The sequence below is a fragment of the Lepisosteus oculatus genome, chromosome 1, assembly GCF_040954835.1.
Source record: "Lepisosteus oculatus isolate fLepOcu1 chromosome 1, fLepOcu1.hap2, whole genome shotgun sequence".
Classification (NCBI taxonomy): Eukaryota; Metazoa; Chordata; class Actinopteri; order Semionotiformes; family Lepisosteidae; genus Lepisosteus; species Lepisosteus oculatus.
The window spans coordinates 15,224,564-15,243,770 of NC_090696.1; the positions used below are offsets into that span (position 1 = coordinate 15,224,564).

A 19,207-nucleotide genomic window follows, 5' to 3' on the forward strand; every position below is an offset into this window, starting at 1 on the left:
GTGTGCACTACTTGCATTCTGTAGCCTATATCAGCTGGCCAGTCACGAGGTGAAACATTTCCCAGTTTTCATGGTTCCACATGAGCTTTCAGTCACTCTGCCCACCTTCCTATGCTGTGACTGAGCTAACGAGCGCACTCTGACAGGGGCTGAGCAACAGCTGGGACTCCAGCCCGCCGGTCGGGCTCGGCTACGAAGCCCTGGGCCGTCCTCTCCCGACACGGGGAGCTCCAGCTGCAGCAGGGGAGACATACATGACAATATGCATTATTGAGCTGCTCATTAATACCCTTCTGGCGCAGACAGAGGGTGCAGCACCAGCCCAAGTCTGACAGAAGAAACTGGAGACCGAGACAGAGCGAGAAGCAAGGGCTGATGATGGTGCAGAGGAGGGGGGGGCAGTCAGCTCGATATTAGAAACCCGATCAGGTGGCATCTGGGGAGCATCCTTTCCCAGCAATGGGCGCGGAGATGCTTCTGCGGAAGGTAATTTTCCATTAGGGCCCTGCAGAGAGACGCAGCGAGGAACGAAAAATGCATTCCTTCTAACGAGACAGGTTGATTAGATTACGCGCTGGCCTGGCGCTCAGGAAACTCGTTCTGCAGACATGGGCGGCAGCTGGCAGCAAGCTCTGCCCCTGTACCCCTTCCTGTCTGATCATGTTAGCAAAGAGAGCCTAGAGAGGGGCCTTCTGTCCTCTCCCTGCCCTGAGCTCTATTGGCATGACCAACTCGTCCAGGATTTGCCAAAATAACTAATCATTCACAAGAGTGCAGTTCAAGCAGCTAGAAACACCAATACTGTACAGCTAGAAAGATCAATGATCCACAAACACGTCTACCTGTATGAATATCGAAGGGTTTCCATAGAATGTTCTAGGTCAGGGGTGTGGTACTGGAGGGCTGGTGCGTGTCTGAGAGGTTTCATTCCCACTCTAATCTGAACAAGCAAAACCAGCTGTTACGGTCTTACCTGGACCAATTCAACAGCTTCTCTCAGGTCTTCTGGTGTCACTGCTGCTTTAAAAAGACATAGAACATAAGAACAAGGACTGGACACCCTTTAGACCAATAACAGGACCAGAAACTGCAGGACCAGGGTTGAACTTACTGCTGACACACTGACCCCCCAGGTCTAGGACTGGACACCCAGCAGACACAATGACCCTGCAGGACCAGGACTGGACACCCAGCAGACACACTGACCCTGCAGGACCAGGACTGGACACCCAGCAGACACACTGACCCTGCAGGACCAGGACTGGACACCCAACAGACACACTGACCCTGCAGGACCAGGGCTGGACACCCAACAGACACACTGACCATGCAGGACCAGGGCTGGACACCCAGCAGACACACTGACCCTGCAGGGCCAGGGCTGGACACCCAGCAGACACACTGACCCTGCAGGACCAGGACTGGACACCCTGCAGACACACTGACCCCCCAGGCCTAGGACTGGACACCCAGCAGACACACTGACCCTGCAGGACCAGGACTGGACACCCAGCAGATGCACTGACCCTGCAGGTCCAGAACTGGACACCCTGAAGACACTCTGACCCCACAGGACCAGTACTGGACACCCTGCAGACACACTGACCCTGTGGGATATTTAAGACCATCTATAGGTTGTTTTTGTATCAATAAGCTGGTCAGCTCTTGTCCTCCTCTCTTGAAAGAGGTTACTCAACTGGAAACCATAAAACAGGTTTTTCCTTTGTTCTTTCTCCGTGAAGAGACTGACTTGGCAAAATCAGTCTAGTTTTGGGTTATTGTTGACCCGGCAAAGATGCAGGGAGGCGATGCTGGTCCTGTGTTGACTGATGGCTCAACATCACTGATCTTGCTGGGGGAAACCGTCTTAATAACTACATCAGACTCCTCCCTGACTGAAACATTCTGCAGTGCAACTTGTGCAATTCTTGACCTGTACACAAGCCAGGCTGCCTCTCTCAAGACAGCAGGGGGTGAATCCACTGGATGGTGTCAGTCACTTCTGCTCCCTGTCCCAACAGCAGAGCAGCGCCGATCCTGTCCTCGGCGCCCTGTCCAGCGTCCAAGGGTGTGACAGCGTCCAGATTAACCAGCATCAGACCACTGCAGCCGAACCCGGTCCACATGTGGCAATTTCAAAACCAGGGGTACAAAATTAGACACGTAACCACGTGATCAGAAGCTGAAAACAAAAAGGGCTAAAAAAATCACCAAAGAAAGAGCAAAAACAATAACTGAGGACTCCAGTCGAGTCCCTGGGCTCAACAAAAGCCCACTTGTGCCCTGAGCTGAGAGAAGCAGGAGAGACAGGCCCTGACTTTCCCAAAGTGACAAGAAACCGAAACACAGGGGCGCTTCAAAATCAAACTCCTTGAACTGGCGATTCCTTAAATATTTTACTGTCCAGCTTGGTTGTTTCGTTTCTCCCAATGGTTGTGTTTCACAAATCAGAAGCACAGGAGCAGCAGGAATTTCTTTTCACTCCGAAGGGCCCTGAGGTGGGGGCTTTGTCAAGGGAGGTGTTATTTATGGAGGGGCCGACACGGGCTTTGTCATCGGCATCTTCCTTGTTGCGATTAGCAATGCTGCTCAGGAGCGCCGGCCTGTCCCACGATGCTCTGGGAGCCAGGCGGGGCTCTTCGCACTGGAGTAAGAGTGAGTGAAAGCCGAGACGCAGAGGGGAATGTGGAGCCAAGGTTTGCTAGTGCTGCTGCGGGGTCTGTTTCATAACAACCCCCCCAGATCCAGGGGATGCCCCCGCATTTCACATCAAACCTCCACATTCTGCCACCCACCCCTGTCCTCCCACCCCACCCCCAGCCAGGACAGGCCAGAGTGAGCCCGCTGCAGGTTCGTGTCTCCTTCAAGGGCTACACGATCACAGCGACGGCAGAAGCTGAGTTTCCCCAGACCCTGACGTCAGGCTGGCTCTGCTGAGTGAGGAACAGCAGTTTGATTTCCCGATTCTTACCCCCGGGGACGCCCGGTTCCTGGAGTACCACTGCGTTTCTGGGCAATAAACTCAACACTTCAAAGTTTCCTATGTGGACCTCTTTTATTTTATTTTATTTTTAGTCAACAGAATGTACCAGACACTGGAAATCACCTGCTTGCTGTTGAATGAAAGATCAGTGGATTTCTTTGGGTTCTTTCACTATCTGTGAGTCCCCTTTGTAGCTGCCCTGTTGTGAGAGTTAGAGCCCGTCAGGATTTTAAACCCCTGAGCGAAGGCAGATCGGGACGGCACCTGCTTGCCCCCGGCCAGTCAGACAGCACTGAGCTCCTGTCTGTTTGAAAAGCCGTGGGGGGGGATGGGCAGCACACCAGTGCCTAAACATGCAGAACTGCAGGATAATTGTTGAGGAAAAAGAAAGGGAGCTGACCAGAAACATCTGTATTCTGAAGAGCTATAAACGTCCACATTGCAGCAGTGTAAAACCCTGCAAATCCATAATAAGACACGGGTGGGGAACTCACTGTGCAGATCGGCTCTGGGAGTGTTTCTAAGGCCGTGGAGCAGCAGTAAAATCCCCGTGCACTGGAGATGCAAACTGCTCGCTGAGAGAAAACTGCAGAGTCATGGCTGCTGGGAGCCGAGCCTGCCCTTTAAAACATCGCCAGCGGAATAAAGGCCATGCTGCAGACCCTTCGGCCAGCCTGGGGAGCTGGGTCTTTCAACCGCCGAAAAAGCACCTGCGTTGAATTTTTGGACCTCAGAAGAGCCCGCGGCTCTCGGTCAGCAGCTGTCACACCGCTCTGGTTCTGTCTGGGGAGCGCTGTGGCAGGGCAGGGAGTTTACAAACGCCCCGAAACCTGGACACACGGCGCAGAGGGAGAGGGGCGAGCGTGCGGCCAGGAGACGGAGGGAGGAGTGGGATACAGAATGAGGAGCGGAGGGTGGGGGGACAGGAAGAGGGGGGAAAGGAGGGAGAGGTCTTGGGAGACGACACATTGATCCGCGAGGCAGCTTGGACACTTGCCCAGGCCTCTGGGGGGGAGGGGGGGGGGGGCGCTGATGGGAGTGGCCGGGGGGAGGGGGGGTTGCCCTGAGCAGCTCTGATTTGGGCAGGAGGCCGCGGGGGAGGGGAGGAGGGAGGGTACGAGCAGCGCCGTGGGCCGAATAAAAGCTCCAGCGCAGCTCGGCCGGCCGTCCTGCTGCCTTGCCCTCCTCGTGGAAGAAGACAGATCGAGAAAGAGAGAGAGAGAGAAAGAGAAAGAGAGAGCCGTCATGAGTCACTCCGCAATCCGCACCTCCACCTCCTACCGCCGCACGTTCGGCTCCCCCGCGTCCGTCTCCTACTCCCCTCTCCCCTCCCGGCTGTCCCTCTCCGGGGGGCGCTACCTGGGCTCCCCGTCCTCGGCCGCCTCCTCGGCGTCCCGCTCCGCCGCCTACAGGGTGCGCTCCAGCACCCCAGCGCCCCGCCTGTCCTACGAGAGGGTGGACTTCTCCGTGGCCGACGCCGTCAACCAGGAGTTCCTGACCACCCGCAGCAACGAGAAGGCCGAGCTGCAGGAGCTCAACGACCGCTTCGCCAGCTTCATCGAGAAGGTGCGCTACCTGGAGCAGCAGAACGGCGCCCTGCAGGCGGAGCTCAGCCAGTACAAGGGCCAGCAGGAGCCCAACCGGGCCACCGAGCTCTTCCAGCAGGAGCTGCGGGAGCTGCGCCGGCAGCTGGACGCCGTGGGGAAGGATCGGGACCGCTTCCAGGTGGAGAGGGACAACCTGGCGGAGGACCTGGCGCTCCTGAAGCAGAGGTCAGTCACCGGGGTTTATTCTTCACGTGAGCAGGAGGAGCCTTAGCGCGCTGCTCCAGCCACAGGTGCCGCTGCTCAAAGCCTTACGGGGATGAAATAACACTCTGCTCTAGGTGTGAGTAGAAGCCACGGCCAGTCACAGTAATGTAGTTTACATCATGCAGAAGGGTGTTAAAACGAGCAAATTCACTCAATTGTGTTTTTTTAATTGTTGTTTTTGCAGTTTTTGAATGTACCCTTCGTGCACTAAAAAGATCCAGTAACTTTGCACAAATGTGTGGCGCAATGCAGTCTTGCACAGTGAAGGGTGTAAGAGACTGGCACTGAAGTAGTGCATAGTGAAGGGTGTAAGAAACTGGCACTGGAGTCTTGCACAGTGAAGGGTGTGAGAGAGACTGGTACTGGAGTCATGCACAGTGAAGGGTGTGAGAGAGACTGGCACTGGAGTCTTGCACAGTGAAGGGTGGCACTGGAGTCATGCACAGTGAAGGGTGTGGGAGAGACTGGCACTGGAGTCATGCACAGTGAAGGGTGTGGGAGAGACTGGCACTGGAGTCATGCACAGTGAAGGGTGTAAGAAACTGGCACTGGAGTCTTGCACAGTGAAGGGTGTGAGAGAGACTGGTACTGGAGTCATGCACAGTGAAGGGTCTGAGAGAGACTGGCACTGGAGTCTTGCACAGTGAAGGGTGGCACTGGAGTCATGCACAATGAAGGGTGTGGGAGAGACTGGCACTGGAGTCATGCACAGTGAAGGGTGTAGGAGACTGGCACTGGAGTCATGCACAGTGAAGGGTGTGAGAGAGACTGGTACTGGAGTCATGCACAGTGAAGGATGTGAGAGACTGGCACTAGAGTCATGCATAGTGAAGGGTGTAAGAGACTGGGACTGGAGGCGTGCACACTGATGCAGGAGTGCAGTGTTCCAGAGCAGCAGGACAGTGTACAGGTGTGTCCTTAGAGCAGGTGAGAAAAATGTAGTGATACTGTGCTGAAATTGCATTTTAGTTCTGACCTCGATTTCAATTACTTTGGTCAAATCTTTGTTAGTGTCATGAGAAGCCCTCACAGAGAGCAATGTGTCGGAACATCAGAGGATTCTAATGTGAGGATGTTGTTTAATGTGGGCATTTTAAAAAAAGTGAGGGGGGATGGACACTGTGGGCTGACTGGCTGAGCTTCCTTGGTAGAGCGAATACAGTTCAGTTCAGGGTGGGACCACTGGAGCCATTGTTATCAGGGCTGGATAATTTTGATCTACTGCTTGATTTCTTATTCATCTCTTCGCGGCTGCTGCAGACAGTGGCAGATAAGCAATGACATCACCTGTTGCTCATCAGTAGATCTCTTTGTGCCTGCTGGTCACCTTCCCTTCAGTCAGAAACACTGTTCCCATCCTGTACCCGTGGGGAAAACACGATGGGCACTGCGGACAGCTCCTGCTATGGCTCTGCCCATGACCTGGGGTTAGAAAAGTCGGCTGCTGTTTTCAGGCTGAATTGTCCTGGTTTGTGACTTGACGGACACAAAGCCCTGCCGCACCCACTGCTCGGGCTGGAGAAGCTGCTCCGACGAGAGCCAACGAGTTTCATTTGTGCTAACGTTGCTGTTGCTTTTGATGAGCACAACAGAAAGGAAAATACAAACAGTTGCAAATACAGTGGCTACATCTACAGTAACCATCAAGGATTCCTGCTTATTAATCATTTATTTTATTCCTTTATATTGACATAACCATAATGCACCAGAAAGAACAAGACTGTGATCCATGGCACATCTGTTAGTTGATGTGGCTAATACTCCTTTCTCCATCAGTAAGTATTTCCTCTAAGAAGGCAGAATTATGTTCTGACTTTTTCATCCGAGTTGAAATTTCCACTTACTGGTCAGTGATAGCATTTTATTTCTATCAAAATAAACTATTTCATAAAGAATATTTCAAAATAAGTACTCACTCCTCAGTACTCAGTACTCAGTACTTCCTCCAGTATCTCCTGGTTCAGCTTCCAGTACCCATGACCGAATGCCAGCAAGTTGGCATCAGCCACCACCTGGTTCATGGTTGGAATGCCACACCAGGTACAGCGCTGCGGACTCCAGGGTCCTGCTCAGTGATAGTATAGTGTGGACACACACTCTCAGAACACACACACTCATGGACACACGCTCAAGATTACACACTCATGAACACACACTTGTGGATACACACACACTCTCAAAACACACACACTCATGAACACACACTCTCAAAACACACACACTCAAGATAACACACTCATGAACACACACTTGTTGACACACACACACTCTCAAAACACACACTCATGAACACACACTTATGGACACACACTCTCAAAACACACACACTCATGAACACACACTCAAGATAACACACTCATGAACACACACTTGTGGACACACACACTCATGAACACACACTTGTGGTCACACACTCGTGGACACACACACATTCTCAAAACACACACACTCTTGAACACACACACTCGTGGACACACACACATTTATGAACACACACACTCGTGGACACACTTGTGAACACCGTGCCATCAGGAGCTCCATTATGGTGTCCTGTTCCCTGGCCTTTGGCTGCCAGGAATGCCATTAAGGAGCCCCCCCCCCAGCTGGGCCATGAATTAAAAATGAGCCTCGTCCTGCCTTCCTGGCTGCTGTTGCTGGGCTGCAGCCGGGCAACACTGCTGCAGTCCTCCGCCCCCCCCAGGGGGAACGTCAGAACACAGGCACTGCAGGGCTCTGGGACACAAATCTCCAGTCCTCCATACCCTGTAGGGGTTCATACTTCCTCCCACTTGAGGTTTGGACACTGCTTTCTCTCCATTTGACCTGTTTTGCTGCAGCTGTGAAGCTGCACATCTCTAACTGAAGGCAGATGGGTGTCCTCAGCCTTGGAGAAGGAGTGCCACAAGTGAGCCAAAGTGCCAGTGTCATAAATGTAGCAGATACGACATGGCCTGTGTGCAGTGACTCATGGGAGACCACACTACAGGCTGCAAGAGCTCCTGTCACAAGCGCACAGATTACAGATCACATGACAGTAAGAGTGGGGTTCCACAGTGGCAGTGTGACCATCACTGCAGACAGAGGTGGAAAAGCACCATCACGTTGTTCAGGGTGCCTGTGGGGTGATGGCAGGAGGTTGGGGTGTGCTGGAATTGTGGCGGATATGCGGTGTGTTGTGAGAGACGTAAGGGGCTGGGAGAGGTAGGGGACTTTGTGTTGAGTTCTCTGGGAGGGAGAGAAGTGTACTCAGCCCACACATTTTCAGAAAGCCCCCTTTTCAAGGCCCAGATGTGAGCGACCAGCCTTTGTTTGCATTCTCTGTCTCCCGAGGAACAGCTATTGTCATTAGCCTGGGGTACCGGGGGGCGGGGTCACTCTAATCCTGGCCAGAGTGGGGGAGGTCACTGCCCTGGCTTCTGCCTGTGGCCTCTCTAAGGTCACATCCCTGCACATCTTCTGTGAGAGTCCTGATCAAGCCATGTGTTTGTAATAATACTAATCACTCTCCTAGTTACAGCCTGACTCTTGGCTTCGGAATAAACAGTGAATCTTAATGCAAATGGCAGTCTCCAGCACTGAGGATTGTCTGCTTGTCTGATTGAGAAAATCTGCTTTTTTCTGATGAAATATGAGGACTTAATCTTTATGCATTAACAAAATAGCTGCTGTTCTTGCAGTGTGGCCTGCAGTAGATCTCTTTAAGGTCACACAGAGGGGGGTTGGCTGTTTGGGCTCAGGTTCATCACAGTGAGTCTTTAGCAGAGATGGGGCTTAAACTAGGAAACTACTGCTTTCTGAGCCCTGGGTTATGCAATTTATCTAGTTCCTGGCAAAACTGGCAAAACTGGTCAGCCTATTCTGCTGGCTATGATCGAGTTAATTAGCTTAACTGGATCAGTTCAGCACTTTTCAAAGGTCTGCTGTGGCAGATGTTGTTGTGTGCCTCTGTTTAAGTGAAGCAGTATAGCACTGTAAGATTGTGGCTCTGACAGAGGGAAAAGTGCGACTGGTCAGTTCACTGTAGTTATGGCACTTTTCATTGGAATAATGACATCAAGTGGCAGGTTGCAGAAATGCAGATTTGGTTTGAGGACTCTCAGCCAAGTACAAACTGGAGGACTGTCCTTGAAGAAATCTTGTCCCACAGTGGGTCATGCTGAGGGTCTTGAGTTGTGATTTCAGATTTTGGGGGAAGACTACTTACAGGACGAGAGCAAATGCATAATCAGACTGCCTGATGACGTGGATTGTAATGCACGTTAAGGGCTGTGGAGGTCTGGAACAAGTTGCCTAGAAGATGATGCTCTGACTCCTTCAGGAAACAGCTGATTGAGATCCTCAGATCGATTAACCACTAGGTTCTGCCTGGGCTAGAGGGGCTGAATGGGGCCCCCTTTCATCTGTGTTCATCTAATGTGTCTGTTTTCCCTTCTTCCAGGCTTGATGAGGAAGCACAGAAGAGGGCAGAGGCTGAGAACAACCTGGTTATCTTCCGCAAGGTGAGGAGCTCCTGACGCAGATGTGAGAGCAGACACAGTGCCTGCTGGCTTGTGGTTACAAGTTTACAGCATTGGGTTAGGCACTGACTCCCACACACTTCAAGGCAAATAAGTAGCCTGGTATAGATAATGTTCAATAATCGGCGCATTAGCGCCGATTATTGAAATAGCCTTTAAAGGTGGCTTCTCAAGCGCTTTGAGAAGCCACCTTTAAAGGCGCTATATAAAATAAAGTTTATTATTATTATTATTAGTGTCTGTACCTCCTACTGTACATGAACTCAGTTAACTCATCTGGAACTTTTTGTGCTCCTTGCTGGAATAAAACTTCAGAGTCCACACTGGCAACACAGCAGGCAACTGCACACACTAAGGAGAATGAGTAAATCAGTGACGAAAAGTGACCCAGCTGTCCTGTTTTACAGGATGTGGATGACGCCACTCTCTCTCGCCTGGAGCTGGAGCGCAAGATCGAGTCCCTCATGGATGAGATTGAATTCCTCAAGAAGCTGCATGATGAGGTGAGCGCCGACCCCCCCATCCCGAGCACAGGTCACCCACCCCCCAGGGTGTTTCACAGGACCAAGTATTGTAAGTCAACTACACTCAATGAGAGAGTGTAGTTCAGAGGTTAGAGCCTGTTCACAACTGGTCACACTTTAAAGTGGGTTGTCTTATGTCCTTAAAGTAAAAATGTCAGTTCATTCCCAATCCATGAACTTGTGAATTAATATGGAATATGTCATGAACAAGAGCACACACTCACACATGAACACATGTATACAAGTACATGTGCACTCACGCCCACACACATACACACGCACGTGCACATGTACATGCACACGTGCACACACGTGTGCATGCTCATGCACACACGTACATTTATTTTAAAGTCTTTTGACAAACCCTTGCTCAAAAAGGTCACAGTGTTTGGTGGCTGTCTGTTATCTGGCATGAAAAGGATCCTGGATCCGAAAGGGTCTGTAGGGGGCAGGGAGGGATGCACAATAACCGCTCTGTGTCCTGCAGGAGATCCGTGATGTCCAGGTGAGTGTGCAGACCCAGCAGCTGCAGGTGGAAGTGGACGCCCCCCGCCCAGACCTCACTGCTGCCCTGCGGGACATCCGGGTTCAGTATGAGAGCATCGCTGCCAAGAACATGCAGGAGTCCGAGGAGTGGTACAAGTCCAAGGTGAGAGGAGAGCACACACACACCGATCTACCAGATCCTATAGACACGGGAAACACACACAGAGACAAATGGGAGAAAGACACACAGTCAATCAGTGGGAGAACAAGGAGCAGACCCCAGGAACTGAGGAGACAGGCAGTGACCCGGGGACACAGATGGAAAGGGACAGTGGGACACAGAGACGGACTGACATGACAGCACATGCAGACAAGTGAACAGCTGCAGGGAGACAGATTGCAACAGGTTGGGAAGGGGACCGAGGCGGATACACAGGGGGACCGACAGGAGGGCTGGGTCCCATTGCGGGGCGTTTGCTCTAGCTGATGCCTCTGTCTGCCCACAGTTCGCCGACCTGACGGACACGGCCAACCGCAACGGAGAAGCCCTGCGCCAGGCCAAGCAGGATGCGAACGAGTCCCGCAGGCAGATCCAGGCGCTGACCTGCGAGATCGACGGGCTGAAGAGCACAGTAGGTGTCCACCTGAGCTGCGTGGATTGACGGCCTCTCCCCCAGCACGTACCATTCAGCTCCACGTCTTTCCATCATGCTCTTGACCCCTCAGCATGTTCTAAACTGTGCTTGTTCGCTTGCAGCCCACAGCGTGATTCAGCTCCATGCTCTAACCTGTGTTGTTAAAATAACATTGATGGACTGACTTGAATCCTACCACCCTGTGCTCTGGTTTAGACTTTGGGTGGCGCCCGGTCATTAAAATGTAATGCGTCTGCATAATTCATCATTCTGGTCCTAATTTTCCCCACTATTCAGAGAACACAACAGGAGGAAACTAGTGTGTAGTTGCTTGCTGTACTCAAACAGCTGTGGGGAGTGCTTTATCTTAGGAGTGTATAAGCCACGTGTTAGATCTTTATGAAATGCTGTACATAACAGCACTTAACAAATGACGGTCGACCCCACTATAAAGGCTGTTTAGTAACTTATTGCCTTTTGTCTCTAATAACTTGTACTACTCAAACATGTAGGAGCACTGCGTTACCAGTGATATGCCAACGAGAGAGGAAGAACCCTTTGCGTTGTTCTGAAAGTTTCGGAGAATAGGGGAAAAGAGCAGAAGGGAGAGGAGATCGAAAGCTACTTGTCCTAGACGCTGGGCCGAAGTTGAAGTCGAGAGGGGCGAAGGTCAAGTTTAGAAGGCCAGAAGTTGGGTCAGGAAGAGAATATCTCTGCTTTGAACGGCGTGGTAGGAGCTCCTAGACAAAGCCGAGCGCAGACCTGAGGGTAGTGAGGGCTTAAATATCCTGGGAAGTACAGGGTGCAGTCAATAGTGTGGTGTGGTGGTTGGATAATTGATCAGCGCTGGCTGGAATTACCTGTAGCTGTGGCCTGATGAGCGAGAGGTCGCTTGCGGGACAGGATGTTGTTGCTGGTGGACGTGACACACCGAACAAGCTGTGTTTCGGCCCCATTGTAGCGCACGCCAGAGCTGGCCTGCCGATGTCTCCAGCGCCCAGGAGGAGCGGCGTGCAAGCCCACAGGGGTCACCACGCGCCAGGACAGTGCCCGCCGTGTGCCCCGCCCGCAGGAATCCGCTCCCTGAACTTCTGTCTGCACGTGGACCAGCAGTCTCTGCTGGACACCGTTGCTTGAACAAGCTTCACCAGCCCCCGGCTCACCTCCGCCCCCCCCCGTCCTGTGCTCTGCGTCCCCTGCAGAACGAGGCCCTGCTCCGGCAGATGAGGGAGATGGAGGACCAGTTTTCGGTGGAGGCCGCCGGCTACCAGGACAACATCGGCCGGCTGGAGGAGGAGATCCGCCACCTGAAGGACGAGATGTCGCGCCACCTGCGCGAGTACCAGGACCTGCTCAACGTCAAGATGGCGCTGGACATCGAGATCGCCACCTACAGGAAGCTGCTGGAGGGCGAGGAGAGCCGGTGAGAGCACGGGGGGAGAAGTGCAATGAAAAGGAATAGTATAGGATTGTTACTTAAAGAGCTGCAGGATCTCATTTTATAGTCTGTAGGATTTCCTGCTGTAACAGCTTGCTCATGAGAAACTTAATACGAACATAGCCTTGAGGCACATTCAGGCAACAGGAGGTTAAAAGCAAATGAACTCAGTTCTGTAACTGAATTATTCTCTTGTGCAGAACTGATGTGTGGAAGATGTGTATTGATTAGGCCTCCACAATGTTCATCTTGCATTGATCCTGTTTCTTCTGCAACTCTTTCAGGATTACTGTTCCTGTGCACAACCTGTCCAGCCTGAGTATCCGCAGCACCGGTCAGTCCATGCGCCACAGCACAGCTCAGATCTGCCCAGTCCCCAGCCTGTACACTTCTCTGTGTCTCACTCCTGCATCTTAACACAGCTCAGATCTGCCCAGTCCCCAGCCTGTACACTTCCCTGTGTCTCACTCCTGCATCTCAACACAGCTCAGATCTGCCCAGACCCCAGCCTGTACACTTCCCTGTGTCTCATTCCTGCATCACAGCTCAGATCTGCCCAGACCCCAGCCTGTACACTTCCCTGTGTCTCACTCCTGTATCACAGCTCAGATCTGCCCAGTCCCCAGCCTGTCCATCACTTGCCACACTATGTTTTGCACAAGCTCTATAGAAGACATTCCTGAGACCAGCACACAGCGCACTAAAACTGAGGACTCGTACGCCTTTTGTCCTGCCTGTTTCACACTTCGCTTTGTTTCCTGTGTCCAGAATATGATCACACCCCGGACGTGCAGAGCAGGAAGACTGTGCTGATCAAAACCATCGAAACCCGCGATGGAGAGGTGGGTGTTTCCTGGTAGCCCGGTTCTTACCGCGGGGAGGCCATTAACTCCTTACTGTGTGCTTGGCTGACCGGTACTGTAGTAAACTGTTCCCAGAATCCTAGCCAGAGGGTGAGAGCCAGCCTCCGCTGTGGGTACTCCATACTGTGTTTCTGTGCGACACCTCTTGACTCTCAGCCGATCTGTGACACATGAATCCAGCGGACAAGAGCCCACACAGCCCAGAGCGGCTCAGACCTCACTGACGCTGCGCTCCTGTCTTTACAGGTGGTCAAGGAGTCAAGGAAGGAGCAGCAGCACCTGGACCGAGACGACTAGGAGGCAGAAGCCGCCGCTGATCCCAGCTGCGAGAGGCAGAACGAAAGTGACAAGACAGCGCGTCCCCTTCCCCCCTGTCCTTGTCCCCTATCTCTACATCCCCAGAATTTAGACCTTGTTTATTTTGCCCCGAATCCCAAACAGCTTTCAGTTCAGAAGTTGACATTCTCCGTAGAGTGCCAGGGTGTCGTGCAGGGTTCTGCCTGGCGGTTGGAGATGGGCAGAGCCTGATCCGCTCTCTGCTGCGGTCTGGCTCAGAGGGAGGCATGACACTGGACTCCACTGCCAATGCAGAGCTCCTGTGATGCACTTCCTGTCTTACAGCCTGCAGCTTCCTGTATGTAATAAGCCCGCACCAGAAGCTTGGATATTCAAACCTGTTAACGTTTCTACGTAGAGCAACATGGCAAGTGGAAATTAGAGAGAGTACACTGTTTCCTGCTTCATCAGTACTATTTGTACACGGGCCCGTAGGTTGTAGGATGAGAAGTGAATTATAGTGCTGTGCAGTGGCAGTCAACTGGGGGCTGAAACCTAGCCTAATCACGCAAAGCCAGACTGGGGGTGGAGGCAGTCTCTGTACAGTAGCATACTTATTGGCGTCTTGCTTAGGGCTTCCAAGCCGGTGGTTTGGCTGTGATACGACCGCCTCCCAGGCTGACAAAGATCCATGGCGTGTCACTTTCAGGGCTGGACAGGGCTGAGTCCACTGTGACTGCTGCTGGTCAAACAGACCCCATCTCTGCTGCATGCAGGACAGGGCCCGGCTCCTCAGAGAGAGCCCGAGGAAGCAAAGCCCCTTCCCAGATGCTGTGCATCCAGGGAAAGGCAGGTAGCTGTCTGTCTGTGGCAGGACTGGACAGCCCCAGTCCTGGAGGGCTTTATTCCCTGGCCAGGCCAGACCTCGCTCCTGAGCTGCTGGACAGACGACACGAAGAGACCTGTATGTGAACTGTGGCTGAGGCTGCCCTGAGGTTCGAACCCACAGTATATAAGTTTGCTACTGTTGCAATTAAAATGAATAACAAATAACACTAATGCCGATGGTCAGTATAATAATATTGTCCTTTCCACGGACAGTCTTTCCACTGAGCCTCAGTACCTCATGTGAGTAACTTGGGGTAAACGATTAAACAGAAAGAGAGGTTTCAGGCTACGCCCATCTCCTCATCAGCTTTACTGGCCTGCTGGTCGGTACCTGAGCTCCAGGCCGCCGGATCTGTGATTTGAGACAGCGACAGCCCACTTTTCCCCCGATGGAGGCAGGTGGTTTGTACAGCTGAACCGCTCGGCCCCAGGTTTCAGAGCATAATGGTCACCTCCATCCCACCCCCTCCGAGCTGCCCCCCCGGACGGCAGGTTATACCCCTGCCCCGTGCAGCAGCTACGCTCACGCTGGGACTGGAATCGCCAGGGACGCTCTGCAACAGTAAACCACTGTAGGCGGGACTCCAGTCACCTGCCCTCTGACCTGCGGGCCCGGTCTGCTGTTCCCAAGGCCCGTTCCCGGCGATGAAAGGAAGGGGTTCACAGTGCCAATGGCATGGTCACAGAAAAAAACCCAAATCAAGATAAACAACCAAGTGCCTCCCTCCAGGGCTGAGCCCCAACACCCGATACATCTGTCCCTCAGACCCCCCCTTCCCCTACGGTGACCCCAGTCTTTGCCTGTCCAGCGGTGTGGTTGATGTTCTTGGCAGAAAAATAAAGGAAACTGGAACTAACGGCTTCACTTGCCTCCTTGCTCTCCTCCCTTCATTGACAGAGTAATGTTGTTGCGCCTCCTGCAGGCCAGGCTGGTGGAGCAATGTAACATGCCATTGCCAGTCCTTTTTCCCCCCCGGCTTTGTGCTGCAGTGCCCCCTTCTGGCCACAGACAATATTCATCCACGTCTGGGAACCACGGACATACCATCTTGGAAGATATAAGCGTGGTGTTGATTCATTTGCAATGACCTCAAGATCATTCTAGTCTACTGTAAAACTGGAACCATTAGCTGACATTTAGAAGTCAAACGTATTAAACTCCCTGTTGACGCCTATGGCACAGCGGGAGTCTTCAGCTCAGTCAAGGACAGGAGCCAGAGGACAGAGACAGAACAGGGGACACAGAGAGGACAGAGAGACAACAGGGGACACGGAAAAGACAGGGGAAGGAGGACAGAGACACAACAGGGGACACAGAGAGGATAGAGAGAGAACAGGGGACAGAGGACAGGAGGTGGGTTTCAGAGAGAGGACAGCAGACACAGGTAAGAGGACAGCTGCTGATCACAAAAACAGAGAGAGGGGCGGATGTCTGACAGTCTGGGGCTGTGGATGTTGCATTGTATCTTCAGGATGTGCCTCCATGTTCTGAAGAAGTGTTTTCTTAGGAACTGGGTTCTGAACATTTCTTTCCTCATGTAAGAGGAAGGACAGGTTTGACAGGCAGAGGGAAGTTTTCACAGTTCACCCTTAACTGCCTGTAAGGGCTGGATCTCCTCTAAAGGACTCTGACAAGGCTGGAGCCCCAACTCAGAGCTGGGTGCCACAGAGACGTTGGGGTACAGAGAAGGGACTTCAGTTCTTGTGCCTCTGTTGAAATGTAGGGTGAGGAGATCCCTCCAGGTTCCACAGACGGTGTGTAGCCTTGAAAAGGTTAAATTCGCCCAGGGAGGTCTGTGTTTTCAACACCCTTTCATCTTTCGAATGTTTTCCGCATGTTTCGTGGAGTGGGACAAGCCCAGAGGCAGGTGGGGCAGGGGAAGGGAAGGCCATACCATGAAGTCAGTGAGACAACGCAGTCATGGGTTTCTAGAGGAAACTCCTGTGCTCATGAAATGGCTTCCTCTCTCATCAATTTCAGACCATACTGTTCAAGCACAAATACGGCTACAAACGAGAGGAGGATATTTGGCTCATCCTGCCTGTTTGGTAGTTAGTAGTTAATTGATCTGAGGATCTTGTCCAGCTGTTTCTTAAAAGAAACCAGGGTATCAGCTTCAAAGACATGGCTGGGCAGTTTGTTCCACACTCCCACCACCCTTTGTGTAAAGAAGAGCCTCCCATCCTTGATCTTAAAAGCTATTTGACATTGTTTCAGCTTGTGTCCCCCAGTTTGTGTTTCACTGTTCATTCTGAAGAGTTATCTACATTAAAGCCACTCTCCCAGATGGTGGTCCAGCTTTGAATGTTATTCTACAGGGTTTGCTTATCCTGCCGATTGGGTCAAATCTGCAGCCATGACTACTTTATTAACAATACCAGGATCAATAAGAAGAGTACTGGGCCAATTGGTCAAGATAGAGAGGTTTATAGAGAAAGAAACTACTCCACCACCTCCAAAATAGAGAATCAGAATAAAGAAATAAGATTCTGTGTTTTAACTGAGAGTGTGGTAAATGTTCGTTTTATGACAGATCACCAGGGGGACACGTTGTGGGCTGGATGCTACACAGCTACTCGACAGGTGAATGAGAGCTGAAATGTGCATTTCAACACTGCTGCTACCATATTCTCCTGAATATTTTGAGTCACCCAGTCTTGTGCAAATATTGCCTGGATTCCTCAGACATCATATCACCTTTCATCCAGTGTTCTGGCAGCCCAGGGGAAGACAGGCAGACAGGCAGAAGAGTATGGAGACATTAGTCATGAGACAGGAAAGCAGATATAAGCAGACCAACAGCCGGCGACTGCAGAGGAGACTGAGATATTGTTACAGGCCACCTGCTGCTCCGCGTGTGTGCGCCTGTGTGTGTACATTCACAGTTCACCGACAAGACAGAAACAAATAACTTGGGTTAAATGAACAATCCTGTAGTGAAACCTAACCAGGCCACTGAGGCTAGTAGGCCTGCTCTCCTGAGTGCACCAGTAATCAGTGACTCAATACAAAGTCACGTGAGGAATGGTAGCTCACTCACTTACTGAAATGATGGATTAGAATCTCAAAATGAACCTCAGACCTGCTGGCTTGTCACCTTCCTGAGTTTCCCTGAGTCTTGCTTCTCAGGGCTGACCAGGGCCACACATACAGTAGGTTCTGGCCTCTGACAGAATCAGAGCTGAAGGCCAGTTTGCACATTGTTATGGGAGAAGAGACAGCAGGATATCAGAAGGTGTTTGCCTGTGATCATCGCCGCCTGTCCTGCAGGCTCCTGTTTCCACACGGACACTGTAACCCCCCAGAATTACAGCGTTTTCATTCGAAACAATCTCGTTAGGAAGGACAGAGTGGCTGGATCGGACTCCGGCAAGCACTATGGCCAAGTAGTTATCACTGTCCAGACCTCAGCTACCATCTGTGTGGAGTTTGTATGTTCCCTCCATGGCCCTGGTGTGAGTGTGTCTGCCCGGGCTCCAGTACCCTGCCTTGTGCCTCCTGCTTACCAGGATTGCATCTGGCTCCACCGCCACACTGAATTGAAAGAAGCAGCGAGAAAATGGCTGGGTGGAATAATCTGGCTCCCTCTAGTGTTTGATAGTAGCAAGCAGCCTATAATAATAATAATAATAATTCCTTACACTACTTCCAGTGGTGGAGCACATTTCTAGACACTCCACTCAAAGTGCTTTACAGGTAATGGGGATCTCCTCCACCACCAGCAGTGTGCAGCCCCACCTCCATGATGTGACAGCAGCCATAGTGCGCCAGTACCTCACCACACACCAGCTCTCAGTGGGGAAGAGAACAAAGTGATGAAGCCAGCTCAGAGATGGGGATTATAAAGAGGCCACGATCAGTAAGGGCCAATGGGAAATTTGGCCAGGGCACCAGGGTTACTCTTTTCGAGAAGAATCCTGGGATTTTTAATGACCACAGAGAGTCAGGGCCTCAGTTTTATATCTCATCCGAAGGACGGCGCCTGTTTACAGTATAGTGTCCCCGTCACTATACTGGGGCATTAGGACCCACACAGACCACAGGGTGAGCACCCCCTGCTGGCCCCACTAACACCTCTTCCAGCAGCAACCTTAGTTTTGCTCAGGAGGTCTCCATCCAGGTACTGACCAGGCTCATACCTGCTTAGCTCCAGTGGGGCTGCCACTTGTGAGTTGCAGGGTGATATGGCTGCTGGCATAGTATGCACCCCACACACCAGCTCTCAACAGAGTGATGAAGCCAGTTCCTAGATGGTTATTAGGAGGCCATGACTGATAAAGGCCAGGGGGAAATTTGGCCAGGACAGCAGGGTTACACCCCTACTCTTCTCGAGAAACGCTCTTTATAGTGAGTCTGACACTGTGTAGACGCAGACCAACATCCGGGGATCCACTCAAAGCGAACCGGGCGTTGAAACCGCCAATCAGCGGGCTGGGTTTCTGCGCGAGGGTTGGGGAAACGCGCTCCTGCCGACCCCCGGGCGGTGCTGTGTGCGCGCGTACTGTACACTTCGGAAGCGTGTAATCGGCAGTAGGAGACGCGGTATTTCTAATCACTCTCTAGCTCGGCTGAAAAATAAGGACAAAGGAGACACGTGGGGTGTCCGGCGAAAGACCGTCTTGCCTTGTGATGTGGAGTCAGCGAACCGCTTTCAGCAATGTCACGCAGGGAGAAAATAACACGCGGGGGAGGTGATGTCCCGATGAACTCTGTCGATTATTAGGCATAGTAGTGACTGTTCACCCCCTTAGCTGCACACACCGGCAGGAGTAAAACAACCCCGGC

General features: G+C 52.1%; 1 protein-coding gene across 1 annotated transcript; it reads left to right on the forward strand.

Moving 5' to 3' along the window:
* The first annotated feature begins 4,090 nt into the window (after positions 1 to 4,090).
* On the forward strand, positions 4,091 to 15,278 carry prph (peripherin). The gene is made up of 9 exons (XM_069178638.1): positions 4,091 to 4,755; positions 9,233 to 9,293; positions 9,719 to 9,814; positions 10,323 to 10,484; positions 10,828 to 10,953; positions 12,159 to 12,379; positions 12,679 to 12,728; positions 13,163 to 13,236; positions 13,504 to 15,278. The coding sequence occupies exons 1-9, from the start codon at positions 4,229 to 4,231 to the stop codon at positions 13,552 to 13,554; spliced, it is 1,368 nt and encodes a 455-aa protein (XP_069034739.1). The 5' UTR covers positions 4,091 to 4,228; the 3' UTR covers positions 13,555 to 15,278.
* The last annotated feature ends 3,929 nt before the right edge of the window (positions 15,279 to 19,207 follow it).

Bases quoted from the DNA above. Each gene is read 5' to 3' on its own strand.
- prph (XM_069178638.1), top strand. From the start codon at position 4,229: ATGAGTCACTCCGCAATCCGCACCTCCACCTCCTACCGCCGCACGTTC. The intron at 10,954-12,158 runs GTAGGTGTCCAC...CGTCCCCTGCAG, and splicing joins TCGACGGGCTGAAGAGCACA to AACGAGGCCCTGCTCCGGCA. The intron at 12,380-12,678 runs GTGAGAGCACGG...CAACTCTTTCAG, and splicing joins CTGGAGGGCGAGGAGAGCCG to GATTACTGTTCCTGTGCACA.